We start from the raw sequence: 21,014 nt of genomic DNA on the forward strand, positions 1-21,014 counted from the left end.
ACGTGAATGCTTATTTTTGTGTGCATGTCCAACTGTGGGCTGTATGCAAAATTAACCATATGTTCAATTCTTGTTTTAAATACGTCAGAAACAAACTCATAAAGCAATATCATGTTTAGTATCCCATTTTTCACCCTCGGAAATCAAAGACTTCTGATTAGGTTTTCTGCTTCTTGGATGTTTCAGTATGTTTAAAAAAAACATAATCAGAAAATTATTCAGAAGATATTTTATATCTTGCTTGAAATGGCCAAAACAACAAAATCTGCTTTTGCATAGTCAGAGATAGCAATAAGAATTAATTTCCCATCAAATTCTTCCAAGACCAAATGATCTGAGCTGCACTCCACATTCAGTTTATACTGTAGCTCTGTACTCTCGCTGTAATCAACAGTTGAATGAGAACCATCTGAAACATTACATTTATTCATTTAGCAGATGCTTTTATCCAAAGTGACATGCAAATGAGGAACATCACAAGCTATGTTTTCATAAGAGCTAACAATATTCATAGTACGGAATGCCAACTTTAAAGTATTAACAAGACTAGTTGAATCACAAGCTAGAAGAAACACAGTGAATACTTCATATACTTCAATTAAACATAACTACCAACACTAATATGTTTTAAAAAAAGCTATAAAAGTGCTACCTCTGAGAAATAAAACTGTCTTTAGGGATCTCTTTTGTTTGTCTTTTTCTACAACAACAAATCAATCCATCATGCTGTCGCCACCGGTCTCCCTCAAATGACCCAAATACAGTTCACATAAAGTTTGAGTCGACTCTTAAGTCCCCCTAGCTGAAAGTGCATTTATGAAACATTGGTTATAGCTTAGCAGTTAATTAGAAGCTTTGAGCCAAGTATTCTGCTTCCCAGACAAACATTTAATAAAAGAATTGCTCAGCATGTTTATCAAAAATGTTGCTTTTGTTTTTTTACATATTTTTCTTAAACCTTGTGAAGTTTAAAAAAAAAAAATCACTACAAAAGATATTTAGAGCTTAACTTTTTCATGGTTAATTAGACCTTGACTGAATCCACTGCAATAAATAATCTTAGAAAATATGATTGAGTCACAAAGCATGACTGTAAATATCCTGACATTGTTTTGTTATGAGAAATGCCCCCTGGATATATCTTATTATTATTAGTGTTTGCAAACTATTGCTCGACTATTATACTCGAGGTTAAGGATTTGAACAATGAATACAAACATAAATGATTCCTCAAACTTCCAAGTGACTGGACTTACAATTTTAGCTCAGTGGGGGGACACATAGACTGCAATAATTTATCAACAGAGATAGATATCTGAATGCGTTTCTGATTCAGTAGCTACTATAGGTAAATAACAAGAAAAACAACAAAGGGCAGTAAAAAGTAAAACTTATAAACCAGCGTGTTTATGATTGTGCTTATATGATCAAGATAAAAAAAATTCAAAATTGTGATAATAATAAGTCATTTGCAGCATCAAGAAGCATAATGGACATTTTTTTTTTGTGAATCAAAAACAAATCATGTAACCCGTGATTGATTCATGAAAAAATTACTCTTTAGACCAGTTATATATATATATATATATATATATATCCAAACTGACACATATATGATCACTTCAATATTTGGACAATGCCATTCTGTCCCCTGGATAGACCATGTATTGAAGGTCTAGTGTGACTCAATACTTATGTTTATAAATGATAACTCTCTCTCCTGATGGAAGGAAGCAGAAAGAGACAGATTTACCATAGGTTGAACAAATCAGACACATAGATGTCTAGAATATTTGAGCGAATGCTTTCACATGCCATGAAATGAAGTGTACTTTTAGCCTGTTTTAAAGGAATGTTCCAGGTTCAATACAAGTTCAGTTCTTTCAATAGATTGCTGTCACTTAAATAATTTGATCTCATCCCTCAATTTGTAAAACCAGCCCAAAAACATCATATTTATTATACATGAACATTCAATGGAAGTCAACGGGGCATTTTTCAAGGTTCAAAAGCACATTGCAGCTTTTTGTTGAAGCACTTATATTAATTCTTCCATACAAAAAGCTGTTTTTTTTTTCTTTTTCTTTTTTTGGTGGGGCTGCAAAGTTGTAATAATCCTTTAAGCGCTGAGACTGTTCTAGGCGGATGAACTTTTGCTGTGTTACTGACATAATTCCTTTGTTTGGATTTTCCTCTACGTAAACAGAGAAGAATTCACATGTTTACTGGGAGCACACACTCATAACAGATGTTGAAATAACTGCACATGCATTTCTACTGTAAACACTTTCTTTTTTTTTTGTACTTCGTGACCAGTCAAAGCTAAACTCTCTTCCTTTAATCATTGTCTACTGTGCATGCCACGCATCCAGCTAATGTAATGGTGATTTCACGCAAATACATCTGCCTATAAGTAGGACAATGAACTGGACTTCACACTGGCAAGTGAAAACTGTACTGATGACAGCCTGAAAATTCAGTCTCTATGCATCATAATAGCAACTGACACAAGAAAAAGTTCACTCAAAAGCATTCCCTATAGTTCAACAAAAAATAGCCATGATTTTCTCAGTTGAATTAACTGTTACAGACATCAGTGCAATTACTGACCATTTACCTCACAATAACAGCAATTAGAGGAAACTCTGACAGCCAAGGTGCCTGTGAAAACTCAGCTCCTTTGGAACGACTAATGCAATGACTATTTATTCACAAAGAAACCTGTATAAATCTTAAATCTATAATTCTATAAAACTATAATTCCTTCATTGACCCATTGCATGCAATTTCTAAATGATTAATGCTCAAGCATGCACCTCACTAAATGATTTCAGTCCTCAAAACTCTTACTGTTAAAAATTTGTCCTAGTGATTAATTTCTCTTTCCTTTCTTTAGCACTTCTTTTACAGACTTAATTTGAGTTTTCTGAACAGAAGCCAGCAGATTATTGCACCAAAGGTCCTCTAATTTTGCAGCTAAGAGCCTCTGATGTGCTTTCCAAACACCTAGACTTGGTTTAATGGCTCAGGGTGAAGACAGTGTAATTAAGGGCCGAAACAAACTCACACAAGAACATAAACACAAATTCCTCTAAAAACGCAAAAGCTTTAAGATTTTAGGATATCAAATAAACAATCTTATCAACATTTAAAAGAATGGTTTACCGAAAAATGAACATTTGCTGAATATTTATTCCCCCTCAGCCCATCCAAGATGTTGATGAGTTTGTTTGTTCTTCACAACATATTTGGAGAAATGTAGCATTACATCACTTGCTCACCGATGCATCCTCTGGAGTGAATGGGTGCCGTCAGAATGAGAGTCCAAACAGCTGATAAAAACATCACAATAATCCACACAAAACATCAAATCTGCATGAAACAACTCCATCATTAAGGCTTTTTAATATATAGCCTTTCTCAAATGAAAAAAAAATTGATCTGCTGTTGTTCTCTTACATCAAAATCCACCAATTCAATTGTTTAGAACTGTTTTTGCTTATAAACTGTGCTTGAGCTGTGCATATTTCTTTCCTGATTCAGGTGTGATAACTGGAGAAAGCAACATTATAGGATATAGGATATTTTAGCTGAAAGCATGGTTTGAAGCTCAAAACATCGTATTGATGTTTCTTACAAACACTCAGATTTTCACTTTACAAGACATTAATTGATGGACTATAGTGGTATGGATTATTGTGATGTTTTTATCAGCTGTTTTGGACTCTCATTCTGAAGGCACCCATTCACAGCAGAGGATACTTTGCTGAGCAAGAGATGCAATGATTTCTTCAAATCCGTTCCATTGAAGAAACAAACTCTTGGATAGCCTGAGGATGATCACATTTCCATTTTTGGGTGAACATGCTTACAGTATCTTCTGTTGTTCGAACTCTGCTGTATTTGCTGCAGATTCATCCATCACTTGGTAAGAGTTAGTAATATAGCAACATGGACAGGTTATGTGACATAAAAACTATGCAAGGTAAATGAAAATATGATAAAGACTACATTATGAGATGAACACATGAGGTGGAGGTGAGAACCAGTGCAGTAAATACATTTTCAGCTGAACTGTCATAGTTTGAATAAAATCATTCTGGGCAAGTTTGTAAAGTTAGATAAACGTGAATAATAAAACATCATGGTTTAAAAGTGCAGTAAGCGATTTCTGAGAAACATTGTTGATATTTGAAATCACCAAAACAAATATGTCCCTACCCATAAGGATCACACTCTCATCTTAATAGCTCCACCCCCAAATTCATAAACATGCTATGAAACTCCCCCGCTATGAGTGGGCACACCCCTTACTGGTGATTGGCTAGGAGTGTGTTTTGGTGTTCAGTACAAACAGCATTTCTCAGAAATCACTTAGACCTTTTATGGAGCATGCATTTGACTGCAACTCTAGAGTAGCAACCCTTTAAATCTTGTTTATTAATCAAGGAAACATTTCACATTTAGTTTAACTTGATGTACTAAAATATCTAAAATGAAAATAAAATGATTAAAAACTACATGAACATATTTAAAAATAAGATTACAAAAATGACAAATACCCAAAGATTTTAACGAATATTTAAAAGAAGACAGAAAATATAAACTAATTTAAACCATCAATAAAAACAATGAGATGAGATACTAAAATAACCCAGGTATCTACATTGCTTTATGAAATGTAGTCTGATCCATATTGGAATGCAAATATTCATGCAATTGCATAACTAAAAGCATCTGCACAGAGAATATTTCAGACCTAAGTAATTTTCATTTGAACATTTTCACATGCAAAACCACCATTTCAAAAGATGTATCTTTGAATTTAAGTAAAATGTGTAAAAATAAATAAATAAATACTAAACTTTAAATAATTTATGATGGCTATTAGACAGACTAAAAATGCATCTCAAAGGAGATAAAAAAAAAAAAGTCCTGCAATATTAATGCTCGAATTTCCTATTAGCCACATTTTCCTGCTTGGTTCGCCAAATTAGGAAAGAGCTTTAAACCCCTTTGTTGTCTATAAAAACAACATGCTCGTGCTGAGCTCAAATAAGAGCCCCTGTCTCACATACAGTGAACCTCATGTGATTGTTTTGGCGAGAGGCAGTCAAACTCCTCTGTTCTACACGTATCTGAATCTGCCCCATAAAACTAAGAGTCAGCGAGCGATCTCAGCAGAGTTTTATGCCACATAAAGACGAGCCGTTAAAAATTGAGAACCTGAAGCTGTTTCATGAGCCAGAGCACTAAGTCTTATCATTAAAAAAACATGTGGTTTGCTACCGTGTCCCATCCAGCCAGAACGACCACAGAGGCGACATTTACAGTTATGCAACTGCTGCACTGCTGATTTTTACTGCAGGTCTGTTGGGGCTTATGTGCCGCTTTCATTGGAAGGTCTGTGACCGCTCTGTAATCCAAATGAGTATGTGTGTGTGTGTGTGTGTGTGTGTGTGTGCATCTGAGAAAGATGTCTGAGCGACTCAGAGAAAGATGTGTGTGTTTATATGTGTACATGTATGACTCCCAGCATGCTCTGTTTCTGAAAAGGTGCACTGAAGGTCTGTGCTTGCTCACAGATGTGTCATCACTGTCTGTTAAGCAGGAAGGACGTGCCGTCTTTAAAGCGAGCGTTTGACAGGGAGAGTCATTACCGTGGGCTGAAGTAAAATCTCATTTAACTCGCCCTGACTGTGGAAAGCATGAGATACGGCCCCTCTTGTGACTCTCACATCAAGAAACTCTGAACTAAAAACTCATGCCGCATCCCAATTCACAAACTATCTGTCCTGAACAGCATGTGAGATTAGAATTAGTTCATCACAAATTATAGTTAATTGAAAAGTGTGCCAAAGGTTCCTGGATGGATTTCCAAGTGTGCATTGATGCATGTTTTGTTTGGTTAACACCCACTGCAACCCCTGCATGAAAAGAAGAGTTTGTGGCAGTGCTATTTTTAATTTGTTCAGCTGCAGAAAATGGTGCCAAATGTAATATATGACATAAACTGCACCTTAGTGATATAGAGTGATAGATTGCCATATGTTATCTATAAGGCAATATGTAACTTCTACATATATTAAGCTACATGCATTCTCTGGCTAGATTAAGATGTAAGTTCATAACATAAATAAAATCCCCATAGTAAAATTTGTATATATGTATATGACATCTTTATGATTTTGTTATATGGTAATATATTTAGCACCATATATGTCAACAATACATATTTTATTTAAATATGCAACTTTATCCAATCAACATATAAACAAAACATATGTTTCTGTACTGTCAACGCAGTCTTTAAATGTAGAAACTTTATAATTAAGCATTCTTAATTAATATGAAGCATTAAAGGTTTTCCCCCAAAAATGAAAATTGTCATTATTTACTTTACTTCATTTAAAACTTGTCTCGTACAAATTTTCTCTGGGAAAACACAAAAGATGATATTTTGAAAAATGTTTCAGTGTTTTTTTTTTTTTTTTTTTTGTTTGTTTTCTGTGTTTTGTCAATTCAGTGAAATCAATGGGGTTTGCAGGTTTGGAATAACATGACACTGAAAAAATTATGACAAGTTTTGCGTATATTAAACCATTGTTTTCCAAATTGAATTCAAGTTAATGTAAAGAAAAATAAAAAAAAAGATGTTTGTTAGTGCAAAGAGCTCAATTTTCAAAAATAAAAAATACAAATCTATTTAAAATCTATTAAATCTATTTAATTCAAGTTTCTCTATGCAGAAAATGTGCATACTGTGCTATTGTATACTGTATACTGTAGAAATAGCAAGAGTATGTAAACACACCATTGCAATAAAAATCATATGCTTTACAATCATCAGTGGAGAACATACTTTCAGTGCATAGCAGAAAAATGCAATTTGGGACACATCCACAGGTTCATTCCTGTCGCAAAGACTGGAATAAACACAAAGACCTTCCACAAACAACAGGTGTTTGGTGTCACAAACATCAAAGAAATTTCCAGAACCCGAGCATTGTGCTCACAGTCTGTCTCATGATATTTTCATGATGTTTCCGACACATCAAACACATATTAATGATCGACTGTGTAAAAATATCAGCGAAACAACAGGCTTTTCGTATGCAAAACATGGGCTAAATGGCTGTTTGAAACTGTCCCAAGCATATTTAAACAACAAAAACACGATAAATGGAAAGAGGTGGCTGTCCAACCTTTGTCCACGCTTCAGTGAGCAATATGTAAACTGGAATAATCACTCGCGCAAAAAGGTCCGGTTAATGAAGATCCACTGTACCACTGCTTTTGTTCCGCATTCGTTTCAGACTTTATTCCACATGTGTTTAATTAGAGGGTTGGCTACAGACAGCTGTCCCCACAGATACAGCCTATTGTCTAACACCTTTCTATCATTTACAACAGCACAATGGGATAACTTCCTGTGAAATTGAAATGCACTTCATGGTTTTTGTGTTTTTTAAATGAAATTTGAATTTCTATGAAATCTGTTTGGGAAAATTCAATAAAGAAACATTGTATATAGACACAGTGAACTGGTGTTACAATATATACCATGGTATACTGATGGAATTAGATGGTAAAACCATAATACTTTGATATACTATGATACTGTATTCATATTGAAGACAGCAGAACCCCTTGGTGTAATATGTTGACTTGAAATACCCCCTGAGATTTTATGTTAATATTTCAATAATTTATCTACACATTTCCAAGTCTTCAGTTCCCTCAAGTTAATAGTAGTAGCAGAAATAATAATAGGAAATAATATAGGCTACCAAATATATTTCTGTTATAATAATAATAATAATAATAATAATAATAATTAATATTATTATTAGTAATGATGGTAGTACAGTAGCAATTTTTATCTGATTATAAAAATAACATAACACTTAATTATAAAAATGAAGAATATATTACTGTTGTTAATTACAATATTATTGTGAAATAAAATATAATTTGATAATTAAAATAAGGAAATGCAACAGACTCTACAGTTATTTACGTACATTTGTAGCCTTTAATTTGCTAAATGCACTTAGATATATTGCTATAATCATGCAGTCTAATATATATATTTTACATTCAATATAATTAATTATTACCTTTCTTTCACTTACAACCCCCCTGCAGTTCCTTCACATTCCTGAAAGAAAAATGTGTCCAAAAACCGTATGTCAATGCCATAACTACACCGTTATCATGCCCTGATGTATTTAAGAGTGATTTTTCTGGTTTGAAGGCACTCTCATGTTCATTGGTTTTTATATATCATAGTTTAATAAAGCAGTTAAATATTTGAATGTTCAAAGATGCCTTTGATATTTTGTCATAGCCAGCTTATTGGATCACCTAAAACATGTAAACATGAATTTGACAAGGGCAGAAATCAACTAAGGGGTTTAGCAATGTTCCTGTTAATGAGATTACAGCATTTCCATGACAACTGTGAACTGGAAATGCTGGATTCAGAAACAAAACAGCTGTATTTTTTCTTTAATCAACCACAAATAAACACGTGAGGCCTCAGCATTCATGCGATCGCTTTAATCTGACATTACAGGTTTGTGTCCCCTACACTGCTCCAAATGCTTCCTCAACTTCAAAATTCTTTTGGAGAAATAAAGATAGACAAAGCAAGTCCATTATAAGCACATCAAGAGTATAACGCTGCAAAATGAATGTAGAGAGCAGCTCAGATCATTTGGAGAAATGGTTTCCGGTCGTATCTCTGATTGCAGACTAAGCAAAAGCAAATCTGAAATCTCCATTTGCTCTCCACTGCTTCATAAAAGAATCAAATGAGATATTAAAAAGACCTCAGACTTTCTTTCCCGTGGGTCTCTCTTGAACATTTTTGCTTTGTCAAAGCAATTCCATTCCGATCAATCAGCGATCATCATAGACTTTGTTTGCAAATGAAGTGAGGGCTCTTTGAAGCTCAATAATGCATCACAGATGGGTTAAGAGAGTTTAAATTGTATTATGACATAAAAAACATTTTCTTGGGTTCTTAACCATTACACACCGAGGCATAGACAGCATATAGAAACGCTCCCACTCTGTTGTCTTGTTCCATTAGAGAAGAGCTTAAAAAGAAAGCTTTATTAGTCTGTCACTCGGTCGACTCTCATAAAATCAATTTCCACATTTCACCTTACAAAAGAGGAAAAAACTCTGGACATGCTCTCAGAACAATATGTCGGCTTCTTCTCATTTCAAACATAAGAACCATGTAGGAAGGGATTTGAGTCCTGTGGAACCCGAGGGATATTGGGAACGAGATAGTCTTCGCAAAAAAGCTTACACTAGGGGAGCAAATCACACCATTCGTCACAGAGATTCCCTCGTTCCCGGGCAGGGTGTCCATGCCATGTGTTCTCAGACGAGCCTAATTTTGCAATATATGAGTGAGCCACCAAGTATGATCCTCTTGGGAGAAAGTTGGAACAGTTTCTGGACAAATAATGCATAGTTGTTCACACTTGTTTAAAGCTCCCTCAGCTTTTGTTTGCTTAAAGGAAAAATGTGCATGGGTTTTGTGCTTTGTTGTGGGTAAAATTCTGATCATAAATGATTGCGGTTGCCAATAATGCCCAATCACAGCCTAGTCTGCACCAAGCAGTTCTAACTGTAGTTGTTTCTCCATGCTTTTGTTGTAGCAAACAGACAAAAAAACACTGATTACACAAATGTGCTCTCTTATCTTTGTCCAAATTGAGATGGATCCAACAACAGTGTACTCTCCAGTTTTTCAGACAAGCAAATTGGACACTCTGAGTCACAAGTTCACTCATGCATATGCAATATTTAGTTACAGGGCTGAAAGGTCATGGTTAAAAGCTACACTGGGGGTCAAACTGGGGGTTTGGAATAATTAAGATAATTAATGTTTTTGAAAGAAGTCACCAATTCTGCATTTACTGAACAAAAATACAAAAGAAAAAACAATAATATTGTGAAATATTATTGCTATTTAAGACAAGAGTGTTCTATTTAAATATATTTTGAATGAATATTAAAAATGAATATTTATTTACTTATTTTTTAATCTTACTCCAAACTTTTAAATGGTTGTGTATCACAGTCTACAGAAACATATGAAGCACCACAGCTGTTTTCATCACTAATATTAATAATAAATGTTTCTTGAGCAGCAAATCAGCATATTACTATGATTTCTGAAGGATCATGGGACACTGAAGACTGGAGGAATGCTGCTAAAAATTGAATTTTACAATACATTCAAATAGAAAACTAAGGTGCCCCTAAGATGACATGGTCAGTTCACTTAGTATTGTCGTGGCCATGACATAATAACTCATGGGAACATGACAATATGCCATGGCCACGAAATATTAATTTGAGGGAACATCATATTAACTCGTGGGAATGTCATATTATGTCATGGCCACAAGATAATTTTGTCCAGGAAGTGACATCCTTATGTCGTGGTCTTGAGATGCTATGTTGAGGGAATGACTTGTTTTTCCCTTTGTCACGAGTTTAATGCATAAACACACCTGCGTAACCATAGCAATGCGTGTTGTGTTTTCATTTACAAATGAAACTACGTGAATGATTAATTCCTGAATACTACAAAACAGAATACTATAGTATTTATAATTATGGTCTATTAAATAGCCAAAATAAAGTTAAATATATGTTCAATTTAAACTGCATTCCAGGAAAACTTCCAGTAAGCATAATCAAAACTGTACTGGCATGTCGAGCATTTACTGTAGGCTATTATTTACAAAAGTACTCAGAACGTGAAGAGATCGAAATAAAGGGAAAAATTTTATATAAACGATTATAAAAATATAACCAATAATAATAGGATAATAATAATATAATATACAAATATTATGGGGAAAAGACCATCAGTTAATGGTCTTATAAGACTGTAGGATGGATAAAAATGTTTTTATATTTTATATTATGCACTTTATGTAACTTCTGTTTATGACAAAGTTCATTTGAATGCTGATGATCACATGTAATACAGCCCGGTAGCATAGGCCTATGGTGTATATAATAATTTAATAATGTAGTAATTTCTATAATAAATAATATAATAATTTCTTAATTCAAAATAAAATATTAATGAATAAATCCCTGGCAATCCTGGGGTTGCTATGGTCACGCAGGTTCGTTTACGCATTAAACTCGTGACCACGAGAAAAACATGTTGTTCCCTCAACATAGCATCTCGAGGCCATGACATAATATCATGTTATTATATCGTGGCCACAACAAAACTAAGTGAACCGACCATGTCATCTTAGGGGCACCGTAGAACAGTTATTTTAAATTGTAATAATATTTCACAATATTTCTGTTTTTACTGTACTTTATCAAATAAATGCAGCTTTGTTGAGTATAAGAGACCTTAGCTATTTTGACAAATTATATCTAATTGTTTTTTTTTATCATCCTAATGTTTTCATTATCATAATGTTGGACGGAGAGAATGACAGAACAAAAGACAGCAATAGAATGATAGGTAGAACGGTAGACAGATAAACTGACAGACAGAGTAATATATAGGTACAATGATAGAATGGTATACTATACCATAGAAGATACTATAGATAGAAGAACAGAACAGTAGATAGAATGATACACAAAACAACGTAACGACAAAACAATAGAACAACAGAATGGTCGATAGACATACACACACATAGAAAGATAGGTGGAGCCAATTCTGAATGTTGCACAGACTCACTCACTCACTGTCATGTGCTTAAGATGAGTTCTCACCTCAAACAGCCGGAGGACATTGGCCACCATGATGGACACTGAGCTTCCTGACGCCCCTATCACACCCACCACGCGCTCAGGCTTGCGTATGATCGGTTGTTCGCCATTGGAGCAGCGAATGTCAGACGTGTCTTTCTGAATGAGGGCCTGGACAAATGTCAGAGACTGCTCTAGGGCATAAGTGTCCCTGGAACACGTATCGAGGATCCGGGCCCCTAGCGTGATGTTGGGCAGCAGTTCTGGGTCACTGTTGATCTGGTCAAGTGCGTACAGCATGGCCTCCAACCGGTGGATTCCTTTCTCCTTCTTTATTTCTCCACATGGTACTCCTGCATGACCTCTGGCATGGACAGGGAAAAGGCCCCCCAAGGTGATGTCCCCCGGGATTTTGATGGAATGTGGGTGCGAATGCTGGTGAACTGACAAACATGGGTTTAGCCACACCCACAGAATCCACAGGAGGCGTGGCCATGTGGTAGAGTGACAGCTGCTCCATCTTAAAACCCGAAACATCCCGACCTGATGGTCCAATGAGAACAGAGGAGGATGTGATGTCATAACGACCAGGAATCAAACACGCAAGTTTTCATCCACTATCTGAGGAACCTGTCAGAGATAAACAAAAATATTTAATTGCCAATTATTTAAGTTTTAGTGAAATTGTGATTGCAATTTCAAATGCTTTATTCTCTTTTTTGGTTTGTGAGGCTGCACGATATCATTTTTTCTATAATAATAATATCTAATAATAATAATATTAAATAAAAATGTTAAATTAAATAAAATTCTATTATAAATGAAAACATATTAAGTACGGATATAAATATGTATTAAATAATATATTAAACAAAAAAACACTTTTATTTTTAAGAACAATTATTATTGCAATGTTTAATAATAATAAATTAATAATTAATATTACTATTATAAAATTGCACTTTAATACAAATGTAAAAAAAATGCATATAATAAAAATATGTTTAAGAAATATACTACAATAATAATACAAATGCAAATATGTAGTCTAAATTTCTTAATATCCAGTCTTAATAATTAGTCTTTATTTATTTTTATTTTAATTTCTTTATTGTGATTTTGGTTTTATTTCAATAATTTACTCAGCCCTATTTCTAAATGTTAAACTCTTGCATGGAAGTTTTGCATGTATTTGCATGACTTGGGGCAGTAAATAATCAACATGTCAGAAGCTTGAAACTCTTTATGTCACTTTTGCAAACCTTCTGAGTTTGAACTCTTCTATTCTTCTATTCTTGTAATGCTGATTCACAACACTCTCATGACAATGATTCTACAATAATGATACATGGAAAAAGCATTCGAACACTAAAAAAGTCATTTGAATTTCTAGCACTCTCTAACTATTCAGGCAAAGTGGATAACACATCATAAACAAGACTAGATACAATGTGCTTTAAAGATGCAGACTGTAAATGGAGAGTGATATAGTCTGGCATGTGGTGAAGCTCCGGGGAATGGAGCCCAACTGTTCTGAAGCGTAGCGATTGTACGAACAGCTATGGAAAGAATGGCTCTCCAAAGGGTTCAAAGGTCAATGAAAGACTGAATTTGTTTAGAAAGCAGAGAGAAAAGATGGAACTGAGCTAAGCGAGAGACTGTAACTAAAACTTTAATACAAGAAAAGTTAACTTTAATGTTGTGAGCATATAGAAATAAAGCTCTAGTCTATAGGATGATCATACAGTTACTCAGAGATGCAAAGAGAGATGCACTGGGGAAAGACAAACAGACCTGTACATGAACAAAAAGACATGATGAATCATCATGAAAGTCAAGATTAAGTTTCTTCGATTATTTTCAGCTATTTTGTCCCTGTAGACTTTCAGAAAATACAGTGTTCAACAGTGGACATACATGCTTGTTATCTGCCTGAATCAACAAATGTAAGTCTCTAATGATTTTGTTTCATACATTCTCTGAACAGGGTTGTTTAACTAAATTAAAAAAAAGAAAACACTCAACTAAAACTAAAAACATTACGATTAAATTAACATTAAAATAATAATTTAAATAAAACATAAAGAAAATATATTTTTTGACATATATAGACGTATAGACATAAAATAAACAAAAGTTTATAAAAATAGAAAACACAATAACACTGAAGCATTAATTAAAATTAAAAGAAGAACAGAAAATATATACAATTCAAAATATTGATTAATATATTAAATTAACAAAAACAATAATAGTATCTCAATGATACTATAATAAAACTGCTATGAAATGTATGCATCCTAACAACATATATTTTAAAATGTCTTTCTTACTATTTTTGATAATATAATTCATAATAAAAATATAATAGTAAATAATATTATTTCTTAAATATTATAATTTGGCAAAGTTTGACTGGACATGACACAAGTTGAGACACAAGAAATATTAACTTTAATCGCTCTAATATACTTTTCATATGGCTTACTTTGAACATATTTTGTTGTATCATTGGTAACCAAATGCATTACTTTTTAAAAAAACATTATTAGGTCAAAAGTAAAAACATGAAATATAACCATAACAGGCATCTGATTAGTAGCAAAAGAATTAAGGTAAAAAGCTTAATATGACCTTCAGATTTATACATCACCCTCTGGACTGATTAATGAATTTTTTATACAAACTTGGATTCAAAATGCACAATATTACATTTACTTTATAGAACATGCAGTGTAGCGAAAGATGTGACAATTTAGCATGCTATTGTGTGAATGTTTCTCATGACACACTGTATACTGTTTTAAAAAATAGGCAGTACATATTGTGCAGTATGCCGTCAACAGTACACAAGAATTCCATTGCGAACACAAGCCATGGTTTATGCACGAGAGTGGAAGGATAAATCATTGGAGCTGAGTCTGACAGCTTTCAGAACCTCTTAGTAGCAAGGCATTACATTTTGATGAAAATTTTACATCACACTCCAGAGCACATAGCTGTAGCGGCGGCATCTGTTTTTGCTGCAGTTGCTTCGAAACTGCAACATCTACTCAGTCAGGTGTTATGCAGCAACTTCAGATATCGAACGCTGCTCTTCCAGTTCCTTGTGAGCCCTGATTGCATTTACAGTAGAAACTGGAGATTGAATTTGCTTTGAGTAGCCTAATCAAATCTTATACCATTCACATGCTCTTTTTCGCCAGCTTGTGGGCCTGCCTGCCTGCCAAAGGGTTTCCCTTTAAATTCATTCAGCTAACACAAAAATCAGATTGAATATCTATAGTCTCCCTTACTGTCATCGACAATTTGTTCCCTATTATCTGGAGATGTGTGTGCTTGAGTGTACCAAAGCACCCCACTGCTATTTCTGAAATTAAAAGACACATTTAATATTGCAAACTAATTGTTTTGAAAGTGGGTTCATTTCCACATGAGAAGTAATCTGATTCTGGGTTGGCACTAAAGTGGCAGTGGCACGACGTCAGATGATAATCGAAGGAGACAAGCTCTTCCCTGCACTCTCTCTGGTAAATATCATTTTCACGGTGATAAAACATCATTTGAAGCTGTTAAACATAATGGGCTGTTTCAATAATCCATGGTGGCATCATGTAATCACAGTAATCACTGTTTGTGGAATGCTGCGTGCGGTTGGCACTTGCAGTGCAGTGAACGCATAGGGTAATGTGGCATTAATGTAAGCGCAAGATCGCTTTGTGCATTCAGAAGGGGCAAATGGTTTTCACAGGACACATCCCAATGGTGATCCCAAACAAACCTGTAAACAAGCTATAAAAGCCACCAATGAAAAAAGCCCACCCCAAGTGAATGATTAAAAGCGGCATGTTTATGAGGCATTTCAAAGGGAGAGGAAAGCACTTTCTAAATCATTTGCACATCAGAGACAGCTAATATGCAGTCAATAATAGCAGTCTGCAGACTATTATACTGGATTTCTGTCATTCACTGCAAGTTTCTTTGCTTTTCCTTCAATATATGCAATTAACTTAAATATTATATGACTCTACGGATTTGATTTAAAGTAGAAAGATTGGCCTCTGCAAAAAATAAATTATAATTTCTTATCACAATTTCTTTAATCCCTCTGCCAAAAACATGATATAGTTTTATATCGTGTTCAACCAAAATCCCAATTTCATTTCGTAGTCTGCAAACAGAGTCTCAGTTAATGCTTTTTAAAATTCATCAGCTGAAACTATTAATGCCCATTCTGGCCCAAACTATTAATGCCCACAAATGGTGAGGTCATTCCCAGTGTGACATACTTATAATGTGATCACTCTTCAGAAATGAAGGGTTGGAATAATGGATAATACAACAAATCATTGGGGGAATTTTTTCCTTGGTAATAGACCTAAATCTTGCAGCTGATATCCATTAGGAGCAGTTAGAGAGAAGTTTGAGGGAACTCGTTCCGAAATGATAGACTAGACAGAGTCAAAGTGACCCAGCACAAAAAAGGGTGTCAAGGTACCTGGATTAAGATGGACCGTTCTGCAACAATGAGGTCAGCGGTTCAGAAATAAGCTGAGGGTCTTTGCAATAGACTGTCCATAATAGTTGTAACGGACACAGGGAGTTTTTTGAAACCTCATTCATCTTCTTGTTCAGGAAATAATGGAAAGAAGAAATTCAGCAAATCCAGCATTGTGCAGGGAACAATATAGATGCGCAGCCCAGTCTGAAATACTGCACACTTTGGTGACGTAATGGTGCATAAAATGGCAGGTAATAGTCCGCATCAGGCAAAAGGGCGTAAGCCAAGACGGAAGTTACAATCGCCCTGGTTCCCCTAGACATAATGCAATTTCCATTGGCTTTTGGATTATTGCAGGAAATATAATTCTTACACGTTTAATCTTCACAAATGAACACAACATTTATAAATGATGGAGCTAAACATAGGCTATAAACGAACACATGATCATATGACTTTAACGTCAAAACTCTTTACATTTAAAACATTTAACTCAAAGATTTTAGAATAGTTTGAAGGAGTGCTATTATAAGCACAATGAGACTGTATAGACAGACTAGTAAGTAGATGAGTTTACCGGTTTGGCACGGTTTAACGTCACTGACAACCTCTGTATTTTTCAAGACAACTAAAAGCATTTTATTTTTTAATCAAATGGGGATGTTTTTATCTTAGAATAAAATGTGAAAATATCTTGAGCTTGTATTCACCACCAACCAAGGCATTGAACCTTAGTTAATTGTAGTTGCATCTTGTTAATGTAATTTTTATTTTTTTAATTTAATTTAATGTATTTGTTTGTGTCTTTGCTTGTCATTTATCTATTCTTATTTTATTACTGACTGTTTACTTGTCTTTTTAGTACAAATGAATTCAATTCAGAGTTTGAAATCAAAGTTCTTTTTAAGTATCTTCCCCACAATATAAATATGAATCAACAACTTTATAAATTCAAAAATAACAAATACACTGGGTGGCAAAACATTTAGGTTGGGTGATTGTAGTTTAAAAATATGTCAAAAAACAGCCACCTAAAGGGGGAATACCCCAATTTTCCAAAGTGAAATTAAGGCTTTACAGGTGCATCTCAATAAATTTGAATGTCATGGAAAAGTTCATTTAATTCAGTAATTCAACTCAAACTGTGAAACTCCTGTATTAAATAGATTCAATGCAGACAGACTGAAGTAGTTTAGGTCTTTGGTTCTTTTAATTGTGATGATTTATGATGATTGTGATGTATGGGAAAGACTAATGACTTAACAGTTGTCCAGAAGTCAATCATCAACACCCTTCACAAGGAGGGTAAGCCACAGAAGGTCATTGCTGAAATGGCTGGCTGTTCACAGAGTGCTGTATTTAAAATATATTCATAGAAATTTGACTGGAAGGAAAATTTGTTGTAGGAAAAGGCATACAAGCAACAGGGATGACCACATCCTTTGGGAAGATTGTCAGGAAAAGCAGATTCAAGAACTTGGGAGAGCTTCACAAGGAGTGGACTGAAGCCGGAGTCACCGCATCAAGAGTCAACACACTCAGACGTCTTCAGGAAAAGAGCTACAGCTGTCACATTTCGAGAACCAAGCCACTCCTGAACCAGAAAAAACGTCAGAAGCATTTCACCTGGGGTAAGGAGAAAAAGAACTGGACTGTTGCTCAGTGGTCCACAGTCCTCTTTTCAGATGAAAGTAAATTTAGCATTTCATTTGGAAATCAGGGTCTGGAGTCTGGAAGAAGACTAGAGATGCACAGAATCCAAGCTGCTTGAAGTCCAGTGTGAAGTTTCTGAAGTCAGAGATGATTTGGGTGCCGTGAGATCTGCTGGTGTTGGTCCATTGTGTTTTATCAAGTCCAAAGTTAATTCAGCAATCTACCAGGATATTTAGGAGCACTTTATGCTTTCATCTGCTGACAAGCTTTATGGAGATGCTGATTACATTTTGCAGCAGGACTTTAGCACCTGTCGACACTGCCAAAACCACTTCTAACTGGTTTGCTGACCCTGATATTACTGTGCTTGATTGGCCAGCCAACTCACTTGAACTGAACCTCACAGAGAATCTATAGGGTATTGTAAAGAGGAAGATAAGTAGCATCTGACAAACAATAGAGAGGAGCTGAAGGCCGCAATCAAAGCAACCTGGGCTTCAGTAACGCCTCAGCAGTGCCACGGGCTGATCGCCTCCATGCCACGCAGAACTGAAGAAGTAATTCGTGCAAAAGGAGCCCCAACCAAATTGAGTGCATAATTAAACCTGCTTTGGAGATCTTGAACATTTCTTTTTTGTAAATCTGATCTTTGAGAAAAAAAATCACATTTTTTGAGATACAGAATTTTTAATGTTCTTAAAAATTTTCTTGCACAATTTGCAAAAAAAAACAACAATTCTGTTATAAAGGATTTCACAAGAACTCTTGCTGATTTGTCTAAGGCCCTCTTACAGAGCACACACATTATCAGATGAAGATCACACACTGTGAATTCTTGACATTATGTGAGAGGGCACAGGGAGCAGCTACAACACTTTTGAAAACATCCCTGATGACAAATGACATTCTTAACACAAACGGAAGACTTTTAAATGCTGACCTCTCATGCACAGAAGCATGACACAGCCGACAGGGGTTCAGTGCTGCAATGATAATTCAAAGAGACTCGACAGACCTCATAGCATGGATTAAGAAACTAGGAATTCATCCTACAGGACATGGAAAGCAGATACAAAAGAGCTTCAAGACAAATGCACAAAAGTTCTACACTGCAATGGGTGTCAAAGCCTTACAAGAGCTATTGAATTCCTCTTTTGTCTAATCGTGATGGACACGTCAAAGCCTATATGACAATCTACATTATGAAATAATGCATGCATTATTGCAAACCTTCAGATAATTATGCATATAGTGCTCACTACCCACTGAATTCTGCATAACAGAGGCATATCAAAAAAAATAAAAAAGCCAAAGAGAATTGAATTGTTGATAAAACACACATTATTAAATGTGAACAAAATTATTATGGTTTTTTTTCTCAACAGAAGAAAGAGAAGAAAAAAAACATTTCTTAACCCCAGTCCATTTTGAGACCATTGTTTGGTCTATATGCGGACATTGTGGAATATCTGTTATTTCAGCAGCATTTGAATGACAGTTTCATTTACAGTCACTATCAAGATAGCATAAATACATTTTAAACATGATGGGAATGATTCAAATTTGAAAAAAGTTGAAAGTTGAAGGGGTTGCTTATTCAACTTTGTAACAAATAACTTTGTTACAACGACCATCAGTCACTAAAAAAAACTGTTAGATTATACAATGCCCAACACATTTGTTTTGCCTATGCACTTAATACAGAGATATAATCTGATAATGTTAAATGATAAATATATTATGTATATGTCATAATGTATATCATGGTACTGAATGTTTACCATATGCATTTACCATGTTCAAGATATGTTTATTGTACTTCAAACAATATGATAGTATGACAAATACTAGTCCCCCAAAATGTTTCTTTGTCCTAAAAACGATTTATAATGATGGGATCAAATGGCATTACGATGGTACTTTGATATACGGTGCTGAATCCTAAGTACTGTATATTCATGTAGCATTTACTCCAAGGCTCTTCAAGGAATACTACACTATTATCATCACAGCAGTGTCCGAACCATGGTAATACCATGGTACCTTGATTCCATAGAATTCATTTAGTACTGCATTTACATCGGTTATTTTTTATTTTATTTTTTTTTTTAACAGTTGTACATGTAAGATGTATATATACATTTAAAAAATCACTTATACCATGACATTTTTGTCCGTGCATTTTGTAAATGTTATAATAACTTAGAAAATAAAAATTGACAGAAAACCGAACAAACTTTGTGGAAGCAGACGACATAGGATATTGTAAAAAAAAAAAAAATTGCACGACACAAATACATACAGTCCGCTTTTTTACCTGTTCATCCTGATGTTGAACTTTCTCCAGGAGTCTGTCGAGACATCCACGACATCTCCTCAAACCCACGAAGACATTACGACTCGCTCAAACCACCTGAAGCTTTGGAAGTTGTTTAGTTTACCTATGACCTGCTGAGACCACCTATGACCTGATTACAGAAAGCCCAGAGCTCTTCTTCATCGTTTCATTCATTCATTCATTCATTCATTCAGTCAGTCGTGCGTTCCGCAGCTCAGTCCGCGTCCTCGCGCGCGCTCTCTGCCTTTTCACCATGAAATGAGATTCGTATCGAACATACAATATTTCTCAACACTGTGTCGCTTCTTATCTCTATCAAATCTCTTAAAAGCTCAATTCCCCCTCCCCTCTCTCTCTCTCTCTCTCTCTCTCTCGCTCTCTCTCTCTCTCTCTCTCTGTCTCTCTCTCTCTCTCTCTCTCTCTCTCTCTTCACTCCATGTATGCTGTCATGCAGTTTGTGCTGGTCACTCTAGTCCTCATGCTCTGTTTGGGGTGTTGCTGTTTATTTTCACTTCTTTTACTGTACTTATATTTTTTTTCTGGGGACCTGTTGGGTTACTTCTGTGGTAAAAAGTAGGGATGATGCTTCAATGGACATTTACTTTGTTTTGATTAGCTTAGAAAAAAACCTATTGAAGTCTAGTTTAAAACATGTTATTACTATAGCATATTGGCTATTTATTATTACTTATAAAGCATGGCTTATTCTGCATGATCATATTCTAACCATACCCAACACCTTAAAATAAATACTATAACATCTAC

The 21,014-nt window shown here is 34.8% G+C and overlaps 1 protein-coding gene across 1 annotated transcript in view; it reads right to left on the reverse strand.

Annotated features, from left to right (window-relative positions):
- The window catches only part of LOC132098048 (metabotropic glutamate receptor 6-like), a 46,105-nt gene extending 25,502 nt beyond the window's left edge, over positions 1–20,603 (reverse strand). The window contains exons 1-2 of the mRNA XM_059504154.1: positions 20,229–20,603; positions 11,782–12,387 (exon numbers count right to left, since the gene is read on the reverse strand). Coding sequence (XP_059360137.1) covers positions 11,782–12,339 — 558 coding nt within the window. The 5' untranslated portion in view covers positions 12,340–12,387; positions 20,229–20,603. The remainder of the gene's footprint in view (positions 1–11,781; positions 12,388–20,228) is intronic.
- Between the last annotated feature and the right edge of the window lie 411 nt (positions 20,604–21,014).

Source organism: Carassius carassius, chromosome 21, assembly GCF_963082965.1.
Source record: "Carassius carassius chromosome 21, fCarCar2.1, whole genome shotgun sequence".
Classification (NCBI taxonomy): Eukaryota; Metazoa; Chordata; class Actinopteri; order Cypriniformes; family Cyprinidae; genus Carassius; species Carassius carassius.